Genomic DNA, 20,099 nt, shown 5'->3' with positions numbered 1-20,099 from the left:
TAGTGGTAAACCGAAGTATAACAAAGTTGCCAGAATCTGCATATTTCTAATAATAAAAGTTTGGTAAGGCATATTTTTGTTTAAGAAATGTTTAATAAACGTTCATATCTTTTCTGCAAAGTAGGCTGCTCTTTCATGTTTGTTGCCTCTCTTCTCTTACTCTGTTACTGATCCATGTTGATAGAAGTCTATAGAGTTGTTGGAAAGATGTGACCAACCTTTCATTTTCCAGTTGTAATAAAATATCTATTTCCCTGATTTTAAGTTAAAGCTGTTTAATTTTATGTGCTTAGATGACTCTTCTAACTCTGCTTATATTCAGGCTTGCAGTGTTGCAACCATGACAGTCAAAACACTCCTGTACCTCTTTTTCTTAACCAGTTAAATAATTTGGAATTGATGGAGGGATCTCTATTCATATGTATGTATAACAAATACATGTGAACTTTGATTTTTATATATGTGCCTTTTGTACAAGTTAGTTTCAGAAAGTAATGAGCGAATCTTTTAATCTAAAAATAAGCTTAATTTTGGCAATGTTTTCCAATTAACACACTAAAAACCACCAAAACCAGATGGTCTCTCCTATGACTGCCGAGTGCAAGCCCTTAACAAATTTTTGGTAGCTTCTAAATGTTAACCAAAAAGCTTGTATTATGTCATGCAGTTACTTTTTATGGCTCAAATTGTCATGCTCAGGAATGATTTTCATTCTATCAAATCTAATATTTTTCCCTGATTTTTTCCCTGATAGTTGTGTCAAATAATAAACACTTAATTTGAAAACAAATCTTGGCCAGCATATTAATTTGGGAAAACAAGTAACTTTTAATTAGGAAAAAATTTATCTTGAGCTCATTTGCTTTTTTGTTTTCAATATTGTTTGTTGAAGTACGTGTTGAAGGTAAGAATAAATTGAAGCAAGTCAGCAATGGTAAGAGGCATTCGGCAGAGGTTGTCCATTTTTAATTCTTGTTTCTGGAGTGCTACTTTTTAGGAGGAATGAAGAATGCATAGTGTTTTGAGATTTTGTTCTTTCTGTAAAGATTTAATAACAAACTCTTGGCTGTCACTCAAGAATAGTCTCTCAAGCAGTACTGAAATTAGATAGCTTTGTTTAGTATTTATGGCTTGTGTTTCAAAACCTTGGAAGTGTTGTAAGGAGTCTGATTTTTAATTTATTTTAATTTCCTCTGCCAATTTGTGGAATTGAACTTTTGTGTACATGCTGTGTCTTGGTGAAATAGTGTGGCCAGCAGGAGCAGGGAGGTCATTCTTCCCCTGTACTCAGCACTGGTGAGGCCACGCCTTGAGTATTGTGTCCAGTTCTGGGCCCCTCAGTTTAGGAGGGACGTTGAGATGCTTGAGCGTGTCCAAAGGAGAGCAACGAGGCTGGAGAGGGGCTTGGAACACAAGCCCTATGAGGAACGACTGAGGGAGCTGGGGTTGTTCAGCCTGGAGAAAAGGAGACTCAGAGGTGACCTTATCACTCTCTTCAACTTCCTGAAGGGTGACTGTGGTGAGCTGGGGGTTGGTCTCTTTCTCCAGGCAACAACAGACAGAACAAGAGGACACAGTCTCAAGCTGTGCCAAGGGAGACACAGGCTAGAATTAAGGAGGAAGTTTTTCACAGAAAGAGTGGTCAAATACTGGAATCATCTACCCAGGGAGGTGGTGGAGTCACCATCCCTCAATGTGTTTAAAAAAAGTGGATGTGGCACTTGGTGCCATGATCTAGTTGAGGTGTTAGAACATGGGTTGGACTCGATGATCTTAAAGGTCTCTTCCAACCTAGAAATTCTGTGATTCTGTGAAATGATAGAGATTTGTCTAGGGTATATTATCCAGGCTTCTGTTAGCAGATCTGGAGAATAAAGAGAGGAGATCTACAATTGGCAGGGGTGGTGGAAATGCAGTTATTGCTGTTCAGTCTCATAGGTGCTGGTTTTTAGTTTGTTGCTTTATGAATGCAGTGCACCTGGAGCAAGACACAGTGTCATGGCTTGGAGATAGGAATCTCTCTTTTCTCTCATACTGTGCCCACAACAGGAAAATTTTGTCTTGGTAGCTGTATCAGTAAAAAATCCTTGCAGAATGCTTTGGCTTTGGTTCTCCAGTGTGGTGTTAGGAAGTATGGGCCTGTATAACATCTGTGCCTCACTCTGCAAATTTATGTCAGAAAGGTGCAGAGAAATGAGTGATAAATGTATTACTCAATTTTCTCTTAGCACTAAGTAATTACATTAAATTCCTATTATTACAAATACAACAGATGAAACAGCTTTTACTTTAGACTTTGTAGGCTGAATAAATGTGTTCTTTCATTTAGAAGAATTGTTAGTGCAATTCAGAAATCACTTTGCATGCTTACAGTTAGTGATGATGATTGTTATGCATCTCTAACACAAATGTTTTCTGTTACTGCATATTCAGGCCCTTTTATTCGTAGAAATTAATGAGAATTTACTAAAAAGATACCACAAAGGCAACACAAAATTAATATAATTTAATAATAATCACCTTCTTAATGTTTGGTTTGATAGCAGGAATTTAAATGTACAGAAGTGGCTAATTAAATAGAATAAGTGATGGAATAGAAATACTTAAGTAATTGTTAAGTAGTTTCTTTGATGTCAGTATTTCACTGTGTTTAATCACCAGGGATGCTCTCAAACTTCTGCAAGAGAAGCAGAAGGGTAAACCCAGTGAATTGAAACCTGTGGTTTCTCCAGCTCCTGCTGCAGTGCCTTCTCCTTCACAAGCAACAGCTGTGACTTCTTATCCAAGGCCAGCAATTCCACCAGTTTCCACACCAGGACAACCTGCTGCACTGGTAACACTTCTGCTAAGATTTCAGCATTGCTACAGCTGAATAGTGCAAAAGCTGCTTCAGTAGCCCTGAGATCTCTAGATCTAGAGACAGGAAGGAAACTAAGGCCACCCAGATGCCAAGCTCAGGGATGTGCAGTTTTTAGTATGTTTCAGTGATTCTAAGGAAATGTAATTAAAACTGTGAAATCCTTGAAATGATGGTCTGTATACTATTTTGTGAAGCTTGCAAATTGAAGTGATGGGAAAATTTATATTGCAGGCCTTGGAGAAACTAGAATGATGATTTATTTTTACTGTACTTGATTTGTTTGCTTTCCTGCAAGATATAAGTGTCCATTAATGAGTTGTCAAGAGGTGAGGAAGGAAAAGTCTTCTTGGTGGTTGCCTTGGAGAGTAATTGTGCAAACTCTAGGACTTAAGTAAGTTTCTAAGTTAAATTGAAATGTTAGAAATACCAGAAAGTATTTTTTTAAAGAATAAATGCCCTTGATGAAATAGACATCAGTGGAAATTGAAAAGCTTTTATGAAAAACATTTTCTGTCTCTAGAACTAAATTTGATGTATCTTTTTAGTCTGAAGTTTACAATGTAGCTACAATTCATAATATTCAGAAAATGCTGCCCTTTTTTTTGCACTGTACAAAGAGCCAAACAACTCAAAAGCTCAGACTTCTATCCATTACAGAATAAAACATTTCTATGATTACCGGAACATACATATTGTAATTTATTGTGTGTTGAGTAGTATTGAATATGTACTAAGGATTCTATGAATCCTTATAAGTTCAAGAGATATGTGGTAAAGATTAAGTATACAGAATAACGTTTTACAAAATCATTTATCTTCTTGCTTTCTGTAGTCACTAATATTTTAAGAGATTTCTTGCAAGTTGACCTGCTTCTAGGAAGAACTTGGGAATTGAAACATTATTGGATATATCTGGAAGGAGAGAGAAGAATAACTGAAAAGATGCTGTAAAGCCTGTCTTAAGGGAATTGAAAAGGCAGTAGTTTACTGAGGAACTGTTCTTTTGTAATTTAAATGGAGCAAAGCATAATCTGAGCAATATGCCAAACCTGGAAGATGGAACAGTGCTTATATACTCTGGCTGAAAACAAATGCCTCAATATTTGGATTATTTTTTTAAAAGCAAGGTTAATTCTATGCAGTAAAATGTAATTGTTATGTAAAACCTGTTGTGTTGATCTTAGTTAATAGAAATAGACTAGAACAATCAATGGTCTTTTTCATGTTAATTTAAGTAGTTGGAATGTATCACTTTTGGATACCTAGGGTATAGTTGACATGGGCAGGAGTCACTGATGGTAATGTGTAAATGCTGGAGTACTTTCAGCAAAGGGGAACTGTTGGCTGTCCTGATATTTAATTTGCAGCATATGATTTCTTTCAGGGCACATTCACAGAAATCCCAGCTAGCAACATCCGAAGAGTTATTGCTAAGAGATTAACAGAATCTAAAACCACCATACCTCATGCATATGCTGCTGCTGACTGTGCCATTGATGCTGTTTTGAAATTAAGAAAAGAACTGGCCAAAGGTAAGTAGTCTGATTTACTTTAACATGTGGTAATACTAATGTGGTTATACTATAGTTTAATTTTTCCTGTTTACATAAACTTCCCCAGGAGGTGTAGATTTTGTCTAGGTAGACCACTATGCATTCAAATAGATTTTTTTTCAATACGTTGGACTCAAGCTGTAGTTCCTGTTAGTTATTGAATTGGACAACTTGTCAGGATACAGGAAGACAGAGGTGTTACTTTGCCAACTCACACATCACTCTGAAGTCTTATTTTCCTCAATAACCAGACTGCATAAGCACTAGTGATGCTCTGTTTGGTGATGGAGACATGCACCTCCTAGACTGGTACTAAGTTTGTGACTTGGGTAAAATAATTTTAGGTCTAAGACACTTAAAATGTTGATCTGAAGCTTCACAGTTGCTGTCATGGTTTAAAAGCTTATATGTTCAAATGGTAGCTTTACTAAGCCATGTGAGCTCTGCATTCAGAATAATGCAGCAGAATATTTTAATTTACATTTTTATTGCTCTACTGATTGAGAAACTGAGGCCAACTGTTCTGTACTAGTGACTAGCCCATGCTTGTTTATCTGTTTGTGGGGTCTAAAATTAAATTTGACAGGTGTATTCAGGTTTCCTACATGATCATAGGGAGCTGCTTGTCCTTCTACTGAAGTTTTGAGTGACTAATTTTTAATGCAACAGTACCCAGGTCATTTTTCTACCTGTTATTTTTCCTAATGGTACCTTATTCACAATTGAATGTCAAAGACATTTTCTAATGCTGATATTTTCTTTAAACAGCAGCAGTTCATAAGGAATGAACTAAAAAAGGATCTTAGTTAGGAATACTCACTTGATATTTTTCACACCTCTCCTGCTGTTGTTGATTCTTAATGAGTATTTCCTTTAAATGCAGAGGTGGAAAAGCCATATGTCTTTGCATGAAATTGAATTACAGAGCTTGTCCTGGTAGATTTTTATGTTTCCTCTGATGGAAATTGTGGAGTTTTTTACTATTATAAACTTAAGTGATGCAGGGTAAAATATTACCAGATGTGGATCATTTAACTGTATCGCTGCTCTACTACACTGGACAGTGACGTTTTTGCCAGGGATTAGGAATGTAGTATGTAAACAGAAACCAGTGTATATTTGATGATGAAGGTACAGGTTTGTCTGATGTGAAATTCTGCCAGTGCAGCATAGAATTGAAAGTTCCATTATGTTCTGTTGGAATGCTGTCTCTCTTCTTATACATAAATTACTAATCATGGCAAATGTTGCAGGCCAGTTATATGGTAAGTGAATACTTGGTTCACTCCTCTAAATTTGTGATGATTTAAGAATGTTTCACTTGATATAATTATCTATAAATTATTTTCCCTTGCAAAAATATTTCTAAAGATGTGTATGTTATATGCTATGGAGTAATAATCCCAATATTTCTGGGTGGGACGTGCCTGGCCTCGTCTGGCCCTTGCTGCTGGGCCAAAGGCGGCAGCTGTGGTGTTTCACCCCAGAGGTACCTTTGGCCGGCTGGGTGCTGCAGCTGGGCACTCAGAACAAATCCAGGCATAGTAGGAACTCAGTTTACCTCTGGTGGAAAAGGTTCAGGTGACAGTGAAGAGAAAGGAGAGGATTCTATCGAAGAGTCTTAATCCAGAGTTTTATTTCAGCCTGGTAGACCTCTGAAACAGCTCCTAATAGAACCCTGACCGCATGGTCCCGTCTCCTTTTAAGCCCTGGGGACAGGGGGAGGGGAAGGGACAGGTGAGGGCCAACCAGGTGTGAGGAGGGGAAGGCTCAAGGGATACAGACACTTGGACAGGCCAATGAGCCCGGACCTGAGGGGATCTTTTGAACTTCTGCCAACCACACGACGCCCTTGCTGGAATGTTAAGATTGATGGACAGCTCTTAGCAGGAGGGCAAAGGGGAAAGGAAGGGTTGGCACACCTGAGGGGTTGGGATAGGTGAAACAGGAAATGGCATCACACTGCAACAATATGCCATAAACCAGATTTGAAAATTGGGCTGTTTTGCTACTTGATCAGTTTTGCTGACAGTGGTGATGGTGGTGGAAGGGTAATGTAGTTTTTTTGTATTGTGAGAATGATGAGTTTAATATTGTGTAAATGTCATGCATTTCAGGGTAATTTTATGGCCTAATCTGCTTTGTATCTATTATCCCTGCTTCTGATGCCACTCCTGATTTTAGTTATCATTTTTAGTCTCCTGAAACTCTGAGTGTCTTTGCATGAGATTTTTCTTGATGGATATGCCTTTTGTCCCAAGGGGGGGAAAAGTTTTCCCTCTTTTATTATTGGATTTTGAAGATAAGTGACTTTCTGTTAATGCTTCAAAGAAATAAATCTGCTGAATCACTAGAATCTTGTCATCACACAAATGCTGATAAAGCAAATCTTACGAACAATGATTGTTGTCCTTTTTAAAATTTTTCTGTTTCCCTTTGCAGATGACATTAAAGTATCTGTAAATGATTTTATTATCAAGGCAACAGCAGTTACTCTGAAGGTAAGCAAATAATTGACTTTAAAAATATATTTTAGTAGTAAACTGCCAAGGAGACAAGAATAGTATTTTGTGAGTATGTGGAGATATGAGTGGGATCACAGTAAAGCTGGTAATTCTGTATTACTTATTGTCAGATTTTTTTAGGTTTCCAGGTAAAATTCTCTTCACCGTCTACGCTGTGAACTATAAAAATGAGAGCTCCTTAGTGAAGATCCACTTACTGCAGTTAACATCTGCAAATCCCAGTAGTTGCTTAGTCAGCAGACTAAAGCCATTGCCAAGATCATTAATTTAATCTTAGGTAGATCTTATCTCTTTTAGTTATAAGCAAGTCTTTATCTAACTCTTACATAAACCTTGTTATTACCTCAGGTGTATTCTGATGGCACATTGAGTGATACCTGCTTTGAAATAAAAATTCTTCTGGCAACCGCTCTGCTCATTGCTAGGAATTCTCATGGCCTGGATTACCTCACAATAATATAAAAACATTGGAAAGGATGTGAGAGCTGGTTTTCTCATTTGTGAGGATAATTCAAACTGTTTAAAGGTTGAGAGGAATTTATGTTTAAGTTGGGGGAGTATTCCTGTGGATGTATGAAATTGATAGAACACCGGACTGGAAAAGACTTAACAGATTTCTAGCTGAACATGTACTAAATATTAATGTATAATTTGAAGAGGTATAGCTTAATGTATAATTTGGACAGAAAATAGACAGGATTCTACACAGTTTCATAAGCAAGTGCCTGAGAGAAATTTGAGGCCTTATTTAGACTGGAAAAAAAAACTCTGCAAGTTAATACCAAAACCAAAAGGAGGGGCTAAATATGTGTGCTGTGCTTTTGTTAGATGTGTACGTAACAAGAAGTTTTTTTTAGTGGTCTACTGAAACCTTTTGTGAGGAAATAGTGACACTCAAAGTTTACCATGAACTGCTGTGAGTGTTGGATTACTTATCTCTGCACCAGAGAGCAGGTAAAAGGAACAGGAGACAGAGAGCAAGAGGTTTTGTGTTTTGTCTTCTGAGGGGGCTCTTAGCTTTTGAGCTGATAATATTGTGTTGATATGGAAGTAATCAATAAAGTTCTTCTATCCTATTGCTTTGTTAGAAATCTATGCTAGCATTTGTTTGACTATTAAAATAATACATTAAACAAGACCCAACAGATTTAACTCAGTGTATCAGGAAACAAGTTCATGATCAAGCTCACATCTCATCTACTTTGTATCAGCATTTTAGGGAAAGATGTGGGCAACTGCTTTAAAAAAAGAAAACCCACTTCCACCTGTACCTCTCTTCCCTGAAACTGGGTGGTGTGAATACATCTTCAAGTTTCAATTCAAGGCAGTTCAATTGACTTTTCTGAGTGCTCTTCAGGGAATATTTTGTTACTATTTTATTTCTGAACAATGAAAAATGTGTTCTTCTAGCTCTAATGAGCTGACTGCAGCTGGTTTGACAGTTTGACACACCTCAAGATACTGCTTGTATTGGTTCCTGGACATGTGAAATTTCTCCTTCACTTAGGATATCACAACTCCAGTTATGGCTTCTGTGTTTCAGCTTGGTCTTGACATTTGACAGCCAAGATTTTGTGAATGTGCCAGTGGGCTCACCAGGTGACAGCCCAGTAGAACCATTCTTCTTTCTGGTACAAGGAGGGAAAAGGATGCAGGAAGGAAGTAAAACTTCCAGGCTGATATCCTGAAGTGGCTGGGCTTTGTAGCAACACCTCCTATAGCAGCTGTCCTTTAAAAAGAAATCTTCCATTGTTGAAGTGACAAATTCTGTCTCTACCATCTCTTTTGAATACCTTTATATAAAGAGTTTGAGTTGCACAGCACCTGCTTGAGAGCATCTTAAAACTGTGTAAACTGTAGGACTTCTAGAAGTTTATTTAGCTTGCAAAGAAGAATACTACATACTTTTTTCTTCTTTTCTCTTTCCTTTTTTTTTTTTTCCCACTATACATGCTGGTGTTGAAGAATAGGAACACAGAGTACTGTCATACCACTTCTTCCCAGGAGTGCAGTTACTTTAGATAGTCAGTCACTTTTGATATTGTGTCCCTCCCATAATTTTTCTGGAATACCTTCTTCATTTCATTGAACTCAAAGAACTAAATGAAATTATCAGTGAACATCTCAATTTTAACTTAGTCCACCCACAAAAAAAAAAAAAAAAAAATCTGATGCATTTTAGGAGAACATCTGAATAACAGTGAGTGTACCTGCAACATATTTTATTTGTTGGGAATCATGCTTGAGACATCAGTGAAAAACAACATGTGAGTATAGTAGGATGTCCATTTCCATGCTTTAAGATCCAGCATCCTGTGATTTGTTTTGTGGGAGAAGTTGCACTGCTTTGAGGCTTTACATGTTGGCCATCATAAGGTGGTATCAGTGAATAAATTTACATTACATTTGAAGTAATGTGGGTTTTTTTTTCCTAGCAACACCAAACAAACTTCTGTCTGTCCTGCCATTTTTAGTTTCTGGTGCATACATTTCCTTCTTTTTGATGAAGTAAAAATGAATAAAATCAGCAAGCTAATTCGCTTGGTGGATTCCTGTAGGTAGCTATGTGTCTTAAAGGAATTTCCTTTTTCTTAATAACTGATTGCACTGTTATTCTTCTAACAGCTGTCTTTTTTTTATTGTCTGTGTTTTAGCAAATGCCAGATGTGAATGTAACGTGGGATGGGGAAGCCTGCAGGCGGCTGCAGTCCATTGACATCTCCATTGCCGTGGCAACGGACAGAGGGCTCATTACACCGATCATAAAAGATGTTGCTGCCAAGGGAATAAAGGAAATTGCTGCCTCTGCAAAGGTGGGTCTGAAATGTGCAGCAGGCTGAGGAATGGAGCAGCTGTATGGTTTTCTGTAGCAGAAAATGTAGCGTGACCCAGATACACATCAGTAATAACAAAGGCAGTGGAACTAAAGCAGTTTCAGCATTACTTACACTTCAAAATTCTTATTAATTTTGCAACTCCATTTTTCATCAACAATAATATTGTGTTATTTAGTTGAATGGTGGCTAGACTGCTTGAAAAATAAACCTGTGCAGACTTTTGCAATTTAATATAATTGAAATTCTTGAATCCTCAAGAGAATGCTACTTAATGCTAGTTTCATTAGTATTTCCAGTCTTGGGGTTTGAAATTCTGGGTTTTTTGTGTTTTTTCCCTTTCCCAGAAAATTTCTTGTCTGCTTTTTCTCTCTTTGCAGTTATATTATGGAACATATTTCTGTCTGCATTTTTTTCAATATGCAGTTCAATTAAGGCTGTAACATTAAACTCCTCAGACTAATGAGCAGTATTTTGCATAGACCAGGTGCCAGTCAGAGTGATATGTGGCAGTTGTTGCCAGATAAAGGAGTGGTTTTTGGCAGGCAAAAGTAGAATGAATGATGTCCCAAGACAGGCCATTTTTAGTCATTTAACGAGTGCTAATCAAAGGCCTACAGCATCTGAGGAATGCAATAGAAGCAGATCCTCGGACATAAAAGTGTCCCCAAACTAGACACTACTGCACTTCGTAAATTCTTGCCTTTTGTGTGAAACTATAGAAGCCATAATAGTCTGTGTTGATGGACGGGAACAGCCAAAAAGTTGTGGCAGAAAAAGATGGATCATACCACAAAACATTCATCAATGGCTGTTTTTAAGATTTTTTTTCCAGTCCATATTGCTTACTTTATACTGAATGTGTTGTGAAAGCAATTCCTTACACTAGTAACCAGTTGAGGAGGAAGGTCAGTTGAGGTGGTTGTGGGGTTAGTGATAGAATGACAAGAAGAGAAGCATTGTTCGGTGTTGTACTTTCATTATAATCCCCAATACCTGTAATAGTGTGCAGCATTGTAAACCTCTCTTACCACAGATCAATGTCCTGCAGTTCCCATGATGGAAATGCAGCTTGTGTTATGTCCAATGGGGCCATGATAGTGAGCATTCCCCTTGCCTTTCAAGGGGAATGTGTGTGACATAGGTGTCCACACCAACATCATTTTGCTTTTCAACTTCTTCACTGAATTACTGAAATAAACACGTACCTGATATGCACACACTGGAACTGCAGATGCTTCTCTGTCAGTCTCCCTTGTAGTTTGGCAGGCACTGTCTTTGTGTAATTGCTTATCTGTCCCCTTCTGCTGCATGTTAATGTTGACTTCTTTCCAGGTCATATGCATCCTGGCACTGGATTGTCATCATTCAAATAATGCAATTGCACAAATGCATCACGCTTCTATTGATCCTGTTGTGTGAATGCTGTTCCCATGGCTATAGTCCTCACCAATTTTTCAGAGATGAGAAAAAGCCTAAACTGAAGCTTAGTGTATCTTTGTAACTTGACATGCTTATTATGAATTTCAGAATTTTTTACAACTCTGTGATCTTATCGTGGAACATAGTATGAACTTCTTGGGCTGTATTTGACGCTTTCTTTTGTTGAATTTTAAAGAAAAGTTTCAAAAATGAAATGGAGATCACAGGAGTGGCCTTAAAGGCAGCCTTCAAAAGGTAGTTTAGCTGGGAGAAATATATTCATTCAATCTGATAGAAAGTTCTGAAATGGTACACGTCAGTTTCTTTAAACAAATATGTTAAGAATACTGTAAATTTATCTCATCAGTATTTTGCTAGATAATCTAAAACCACCAGAGGGAATGGTGGTTTCATTGTAAAAACTGGATCAATATTTGTAAGGTGAGAGAACAGCTTTTATTGAACAGCCAATATTGGTGGGAAAATGAAATTTTGTGTTCTAGTCTCTTTGCCAAATCATTGCCGACAGAACAACAGTGTTGCTGAGGTGCTTCCCTAAATCCAAAAGCAAGTGATTTTTGCTTACTTAATGGCTGTATGGTACTTAAAATGTCTTACTGAAATAAAAATAATTAGTCTATTGCAACATAATAATTTTTTACTTTTCTCTGCCTGTTTTCTTTCATTTTCTGTAGGCTCTAGCAAAGAAGGCCAGAGATGGAAAACTGTTACCAGAAGAGTACCAGGGAGGATCTTTTAGGTAAAACTCTAGCAGCATTTAATACATGCACCATGGGTTCAGAATTGTTTTATCCTCAGCTATTCCACTGTCTTTTAATGCATTGCTTTTAAAATGTTGCTCTGTTTAGGATGAAACTCCTTCTGATGATTCTGAGGGTCAAACCTAGACTGGGTGTCTTGATCAGGGGGAAACAATTACCCTGCTACGGGTTCATTTCATCTGTACTTGGCACTGGTGAGGCCACACTTGAGATCTGTGTTCAGTTTTGGTTCCATCCCCACAAGAAAGACATTGAGGCCTGGAGTGTGTCCAGAGTAGGGCAGTGGACCTGGTGAAGGTTCTGGAGCACAAGTCTTGTAAGGAACAGCTGAAGGAACTGGGATTGTTAAGTCAGGAGGGACCATATCACGCTTCACTCTTTCTACCTAAAAGGAGTATAGTTGTAGTGAGGTGTGGGTTGGCCTCTTCTCCCAGGTTGTAACAGGAGGAGAGGAAATGGCCTCAAGGGACACCAGGGGAAGTTTAGATTGGATATTAGGAAAAAATTCTTCATGAAATGGATTGTCAAGCATTGCAAGAGGTTGTCCAGGGAAGTGGTTGAATCACCATCCCTGGAAGTGTTCAAAAAGCAGGTGGATGTGACATTTAAGGACCTGGTGTATGGTGAACATAGCAGTGGTGCCATTTGGTCATTGGACTGTACAATTTAATCCTTTTTCCACTCTTTGCTGTAACTGTAACTAGGAAGGAGGAGATGGTGGGCCACCTTTCTCCATAGACAACTTGTCACAGAAGAATCCAAGCCTTTCCTAATATACCACTTGACAGGTGGTGACACAGACAGAAATGTTTTCATGTGCTACCTGAGTGATACCTGGATGCCCAAATTTTATTGCTTAGTGGATACCAGCAGCCATTGTAACTTGTAGCTGTGAGGTTCAGTCTAAAAGATATTTGGCTTGTAACAGGGACAGGCAAAATATATTTAAAGACATTGCTTTCCTGGTTTACTTTCTGGTTTCATTGTGTGCAGGGCAAGACTATATTGCTGTAAAGAAATGGGACTTTTTAAAAGGTGCATAATTTTTAATTGCAAAAATTCCAAACCCTTAAGAGTCTGAATGTGCTCAACTGAAAACTGTTCAGATCTATTTTTAACTTAATGGGTTTTGCCTTGGAGGAAATTTAAATCATAGCAGTTCTTGTATATAGATTATTTCCTGGAGGGGTTATGCAATTTCTGATGTTACTGGAACTCTTTTCTGTTTTATTCAGTATCTCCAATCTGGGCATGTTTGGCATCAGTGATTTCACAGCAGTCATAAACCCTCCCCAGGCCTGCATCCTCGCTGTGGGCCGAGCAAGACCAGCGCTCAAGATTGTGGAAGATGAAGAAGGGAATGAGAAACTTGAGCAGCATCAGCTCATGACAGTGACTCTCTCGAGTGATGGTCGGGTGGTGGATGATGAACTGGCTTCAAAGTTTCTGGAGACCTTGAAAGCCAATATAGAGAATCCAATGCGACTGGCCTTAAATTAAACTCAGTGAAGATTGCTTCCTGTTTTGACAACATAGATAACTATTATATACTTAGGGTTGTTTTTCTGTATAGAGGAGTAAATAGCTGAAGACGGACAGTTAAAAATATTTAATTTATGAATTAATGTGAAATACTCATGATTTTAGTCTTCTGTGATAACCAGGTTTCGTACTGTAAAGCTAAAAGACTTTGAAGTTAACATACCATATTTCTTTAAACACATAGTACCAATGGCACGTGTTTGCATAGGAAAGTCAAACTCATCTGTAAAAAAAACTCAATAAAACTTCATGAAATATAAAAGGGAATAATAGAATAATTTGGGTTGCAAGAAACTTTTAAAGGTTGTCTAGTCCAGCCTCTCCTACAATGACCAGGGATGCCTTCTGAGCCCCACCCATCCTGACCTTGAATGTTTCCAGAGATAGGGGATCTTCTGCCTCTCTGGGTAACCTGTACTGTCTTTTACCACCCTTGCTGTAAAAATCTTCCTTATATCTAGTTTGAATCTACCCACTTTCAGTTTAAAACTATCACCCCTTCTCCTATTGCAACAGGCCCTGCTAAAAATTTATTCCAGTCTTTCTTAAAAGCCTCCTTTAAGTATTGAAAAAAAACAGAACTTAATTGTGCAAACAGTGTTCTCATAGAGGTCCCAGTATAAAAGGTCAAATTTTGCACACTGAATAGTTGCTGATTAATGCTGTTCTTTGCATGGATGGAATGTAGATGTAAGTAGAAAGTGTTTCATCATCAGTGTATATTGAAATGTAACTCGGAGGCTCAAGTGCAGTGGCCTGATCTTTAACAGAATTAGATTGGTATCTTTCTTACATATAAATATGGAATCACATATTGCATGTAAATGTTATGAAATAACTGTGTTTACAGGACCTCATGAGAATATAAATTGTCAATAGAATTATGGGAGTTTGTCTTATTCTGGTTTGTGCAATTGCTTTTTCCTAACAATTTGTAGGAATTAATTATGGCAGCAACTCAACAAGTAAATAGCTACTTGCAAGACAGCCTTTACTTTAAACTGAGGTGAGAGTTTTTGATAAATGAGTTTGCCTCTCTAGCTTCTTCTATCATAAATTTCACAAACTATTGGTTTGGAGAGATTTTTGATTACCAGCTATAGTTTACTGTGCAGGAATGGACATAGCCATTCTGTATTTCCAAGAGTTTTTTACTGATAAACCATATTAAAGACTGGTTCCTGAGGATTAATTTGCAATTTGAAACTATTGACTTCCAGTTTTTCCAAAGCTGTTTGTTACCCTCGTATTACCGTGGGGAAAAAAAAAAGGATCAATTTCTATATTGTCTTTAATGTACAAGATCTCATTATTTGCTGAATCTGCTCTGCTCAGGACATTTTTCAGGCCGATTATAAAACTGATTTCCTGCTTTTCACTTGTGCACGTGTTGCTGCAGGGGTGCTGTGTTTTCCCCAGCCCGCCCAGCTGGTGCTCCTGCAGGTGAGCGCTGCATGGCTGCTCTGTGTTGCTGCAGTTCTGCATGCGCTGCGATCCCTTCTTGCCAGCCAGGGCTTTTCCTGCGCCCTCGGAGCCACTGGAAGGCGCTGTTGCATGCAAGGATGGGATGGGATGTGATTTGTGTCCCGTCTCACCAGCTCTCATCCCCTGTGCTGTCCCAGCAGGCAAGGCAACTTCTGCAGGTTAAATAAACCTTTGGAGCTTCAGAACTGGGCAAGGCTAACAAGGTTGAATTGCAGTTTTTGCACCTGCCGGCTTTGCCAGCATTGTTATTTGAAGCAGATATAATTTGTCAGTCATCAGCCTGTGAAGGAAATGTGTGGAGTTCAGATGGGTGATAGCAGTCAGATCTTAATTCAGAGGAAGTGTACCCTTTAGCAACATTTAGCACTTCAGCAGAAGTGAGACAGCAAATATGTGCCCATACAGATTAAATATTCAGTATCTTCTTGATGATTTGGGATAGGAACAATGGGTAAATTGCCAGAAAGTGAATAAGTAGTAATGGGTATGCTTGCTTTTGAAGCAAATTTTCCTCAAAGTAAAATTTTCACAGATTAAAAATTTAGCTTTCTGTATTTTATTCTTTCAAATGTCTTCTGACAGCCTATTCTTTACATACCAAAGCAAGACATACAATGAAGACATCTACTTTTGTGAGTAATTTTTTAAAAAAACATTGAAATGGAGTATACTAATATGTGCTGGAAATGTGTACCTTTAGGATACATACTATCTTTGTATCATTTTCCATTGCAGGAGGCATGATTGAAAAAAAAAGCTATTTTGGACTTCGTGATTGTTGGCAAATATTGAATTGTGTGTCACACTTTAATCCCTAATTGCAATGTCAGAATGTTTGACTTATGGGCATTTTTTTTCCCTGTGATCTACTCATAAAATAAAATTTCTATAATTCCTGCTTGATGCTGTATCCTGCACCTCAGGATACAGTTGGCTCTTCTGGCTGCCAGGGCCCACTGCTGACTCATATGCAGTGATGTTCTATTCTGTTTGTCCCTAAAATGTTGAAGGTATAGAAAGCAGATTCCTCTGATATAGCAGTTACATCCATAATAGATTAATCAGGAAAAAAATCCTGATACGCTGAAAGTATCTTTCAGCATGTTCTTTAGTTAAGCATATGTTTTGAACTTTAAACTTGGGATTTCTTTCTGTGTAGTCATGCTTGAGTGAATCAGGAGGATGTTCATGGTAGTAGATGTGTAGAAACATGTCCAAGAAACACAAACTTAGGATCTGGGTGAAATCACGTGTTGATTGAACTGGGGTGAAAATCGTTTATTGGAAGCTACAGGCTGCTCTGCGTGTTTACTTTACAAAATCTGCATCTTTCATCTTTATCAGTGAAAAGCCATCACTGTTTGCCTGAACTCCGTTTGCGCTCCTTCGCTTTTACGTCAAGTTTGTTTCAACTTGTAGGTGTTGTGGTACGTAATTATTCAGCTACAATAACCATACTGTTCTTCCCTTTCTCCATAATAATGGCCCTACCTGGCAAGTTAAACATTTGTGTCATTATGAGAAAATAAGTAGCTGGAAAATGACGGACATTTCTGTTTGTTCAGTACCTGTACCAAGGAAAGTGATTCATACTACATTAATGAATGCCACTATTTATCTCCTTAAAAGATAAGAGAACAATAGAAGATTCCCTTTTATACTTTGGAAGGTTTTCTTGTGTCCTAGACCTAGACAGGAAGAAAGGGCAGCTGTGAACATTTTTATTTCTGCTCACTGTTGTATAAGGAGTGAAGTGAATTGTTAAAGCAACAGATCTCTCCTGCAGTTTCATGATTTTTGCATTGTCTGTGTGATGTGCATTACAGCACACTCTTCAATTTGCAGGGATCTGATTAATTGAAGGATACTCTCCATTGACCTAGCCATCAATTAATTCCCGTTTCAGTTTCCTATTTTAAAAAATAATTATGTTTCATTTTGCAGCTTTGGTACACTTTTAATTTCTTCTCTGCCAAATAAATGATAAGCTTACATATCTGAGGAGGCTGTTTGTTTCTGCAGATGCTTATACTAGCTGTGTCACGTCCCAGTCTGCATTAGCAGCATGCGCTGACTTTCTGGAGGTTTCTGCAGACAGCAGCATGCTGTTTCTTCCTTCTTGCCTGGAGAACAGGAACTGATCCCTGGGTTGATCAGAAAAAGAACTCTTCTTACACTCTTCTGAAGTTTGAAACTTTTGACTTGCAGTGTGAATTTCAACCCAGTATTCTGAGTGCAATATGTTACTTGGTCATTCTAGCATAGTAGGAAAGAATTCTACAGCACCTTTGCTATTCTTTTAAAGTACAAACAATGCACAGATTCAAAAGAAAGTAACATTCAAATTCCACCCCCACCCCCAAGAGTATTTAGAGAGAGAACTAATTTGCAGTTATTTTGGAGCCAATTCAGAAGTTAATTGGTTGTGCCCAGGGAAATTCATCAGATGTTTTAACACCTTGCATTTCCCTGTTGACAAATATAGAGGAAATACAGCTTTTTCAGGTAGATTTAGAGTCTTTTTTTCTGTCCATTCATATTTTGAACCTACTATAACTATCACTGTCTTCAGAGCAGGTGGTGTCTTACTCAAGCTCATAATGAGGGCTAACGATTCTGAGTGACTCCCAGGCTGGAGCAGAAGAAACATTTCTGGATATGTGAAGTTATCTGAAACAATGCTCTAAGGTACCTCCTTGGCTGCTATCCATATGCATTTGTGTCCTCTCTGACAGCTGCAAACAGATGCCACAGAGGGTCGAGGCCCTCTTACTGAAGTGGATAATACTCATAGAAGAGAAGTGATTATTGAAATTCACCTGTCAGGGCTGTCTCAAATATTCACATGGCTTAAATTTTAAGTGTAGTCTGAGCTGAGAGAGGCCCTTTAGCCAAAGAGTAGATTTAAGCAGTTGCAGAAGACATCTTTAATTTTGAAGACAATCCCTATTGTAGAGGGTAGAAGAGATGAAAGAAAGTCAAAAGAAAGGAGTCTTTTTCACCTGTATTTGAACAGCATTCTTTGTGTAGCATTATCTCTATTTTATTCATTATCAAGAAGTGCCTGGATTTCTTTAAGCCATAAAGTATAAGCAGATGATCTCTGACTGTGTAATTGTCATGGACAAACTCTAAAGGAAATAATGCTTCAAAACTTTAATATTCCATAATGCATTTAGAAAGGGAATTTTACTTCTTGGACCTCTTTTTAAAGGAAATGCATAATTTGTGTGTGTGAGGGCCCATGTACAATCTCTATGTGTGCAGAGACAGACAGGTAAAGACCATGTGCTGTGTTTGTTAAAGCCTTTCAGATTTCGGCTACAGGATGAACAGGGGCGGGCTTCTGAATTCCCCTGCTGAGACTTCAACATTTCTGCTTTAATGTTCATGTTTCAATGTGTGTGTGCAGGTACAACCCTGGGGGAGGCCTGAGAGAAACCTGCCCTGATTACATTTGAAGAGAGTAATTGCAACATTGCATCTGTTGCTCAAACAGGAGTGATGAGACAGGTGCAATGATAGCTGGGAGCAAATACTCTTGGCTAAGAGAGACACCCTGAAGAATCTGTGAAGCAATCTTTGGGTGAGAAAGCAGCCTTCCCTTGTACCTACCTCACCACAGTATTTTGGAGCTGTGGTTTTGTGAGAATAATTTGTCCAATTGAAGGGGTTTTAAACTTTTTTTTTTTGGTTAAATAATAGAAAGACATCTAACCGAGTAAAACCCTCAATAGTTGCGTAATACTCAACTTACAGATAAATCTAACATAGATTACAGAGAAATCTAACATATCTCATCTGAGAAAACATAGGGTATTGGGACTGATTTAGGTATAGGCTAAGCCATTATTTTTCTCTGTCCTTTTCTAAGCATGAGTCCAGTTTAATTTTTAAGCTGCCTAATGTGGTAATTGTCCTCCTGTGGATGTGCACTATGTACAGCTCAGTAGTGTGTGTCTGTGTATACCATTCAAATCAAACTGGTCACGGATGGTAATTGATTATTTACTTTTAATTTCAGAATTGTGACATCAATGCCAAAGGAAATGACATCTCTAAAATAGCAACAAGCAAAACAAACAAAAAACCAACCAACCAAAACCCCCCTCCTGAATAGCTATAATGCTCCACTGAGACAATAGTTTGCCTAACTGGTGGCAGAAAGTGACATTAGGACAGGAAAATGGAGAACTCAGTGACATAAGAACTCTGGATTCTTGCATACCTAAACACTGAGAGGGTGGGGAGTGTTTGTTTTGAGGTTTTTATTTTCAGTTTTTAGATTAATTAAATACAGAAAGATGTGGCTTTGTTGTAAGTGACAATTTTTTCCCCATAGCAACCACAAGTTCTAATTAAAAGTTCTAGAATGTGTTCTTTTGACTCTGGAACTTTTAGGGATTTCTTCTGAAGTTCTTGTGGTATTAAAAATAATTGTTTTCATGTGGTTTGCCATTATTTTTGTGGTAATTTAGAATGCTTGGCTGTAGTTTCATAAGCAAAGAACAGATTAAACAACTAGAGATTGCAATTTTCTTTGCTTGAAGTATGTAACTGCTAGCTAGGTTTTCTGGAGTAGGTGCCCCTGTCACCAACAGTGGGAAATGTAAAGATGGCCTTTTTGTAGGCTTTCAACCATGTGAGAACAATATCTAATTTCTTCTTGCTCAATTTCCTTTTTTTTTTCCAGTTAAAATTAGTTTCAATGTACTGAAAGAAGCAGTGACCTAGTTTACCAAAACATTTATAAATACAATGATGTTTTTACAAAATTTTGAATTATATCTGCACATAAAAATGTTTTCATTAGAATTCTGAAGGACATTCCAAAGATGCTCAATTGCACAAGTTTTGTTTCAGATGTAGATTTATGTCAGCAGCAAAGTGTATGCATAAAGATTATTTTAGTACTGACCACCACTTTTAAAGTAAGAGGTCATTTTAGTAAGAGGTCATTTTAGTAAGAGCTCATTTATGTGTCAGCTGTTTAAATAATTTGAGGAATTTCTTATCTGGCAATGTGTAATCAGTTTTTACGACAATCCCAGAAAACCTTGACTCACCTCACCATGAAGTCCTAAGAATTTGTGTTA

The 20,099-nt window shown here is 37.8% G+C and overlaps 1 protein-coding gene across 1 annotated transcript in view; it reads left to right on the top strand.

Annotated features, from left to right (window-relative positions):
* The window catches only part of PDHX (pyruvate dehydrogenase complex component X), a 36,086-nt gene extending 20,184 nt beyond the window's left edge, over positions 1 to 15,902 (top strand). Inside the window, exons 6-11 of the mRNA XM_071427623.1 lie at positions 2,662 to 2,833; positions 4,245 to 4,392; positions 6,856 to 6,914; positions 9,593 to 9,751; positions 11,890 to 11,954; positions 13,212 to 15,902. Coding sequence (XP_071283724.1) covers positions 2,662 to 2,833; positions 4,245 to 4,392; positions 6,856 to 6,914; positions 9,593 to 9,751; positions 11,890 to 11,954; positions 13,212 to 13,476 — 868 coding nt within the window. The 3' untranslated portion in view covers positions 13,477 to 15,902. The remainder of the gene's footprint in view (positions 1 to 2,661; positions 2,834 to 4,244; positions 4,393 to 6,855; positions 6,915 to 9,592; positions 9,752 to 11,889; positions 11,955 to 13,211) is intronic.
* The last annotated feature ends 4,197 nt before the right edge of the window (positions 15,903 to 20,099 follow it).

This window comes from Agelaius tricolor, unplaced genomic scaffold (assembly GCF_023055355.1).
Source record: "Agelaius tricolor isolate 1412-34295 unplaced genomic scaffold, bAgeTri1.0.p SCAF_5, whole genome shotgun sequence".
NCBI lineage: Eukaryota > Metazoa > Chordata > Aves > Passeriformes > Icteridae > Agelaius > Agelaius tricolor.
This window is presented reverse-complemented; position numbering and strand designations above follow the sequence as displayed.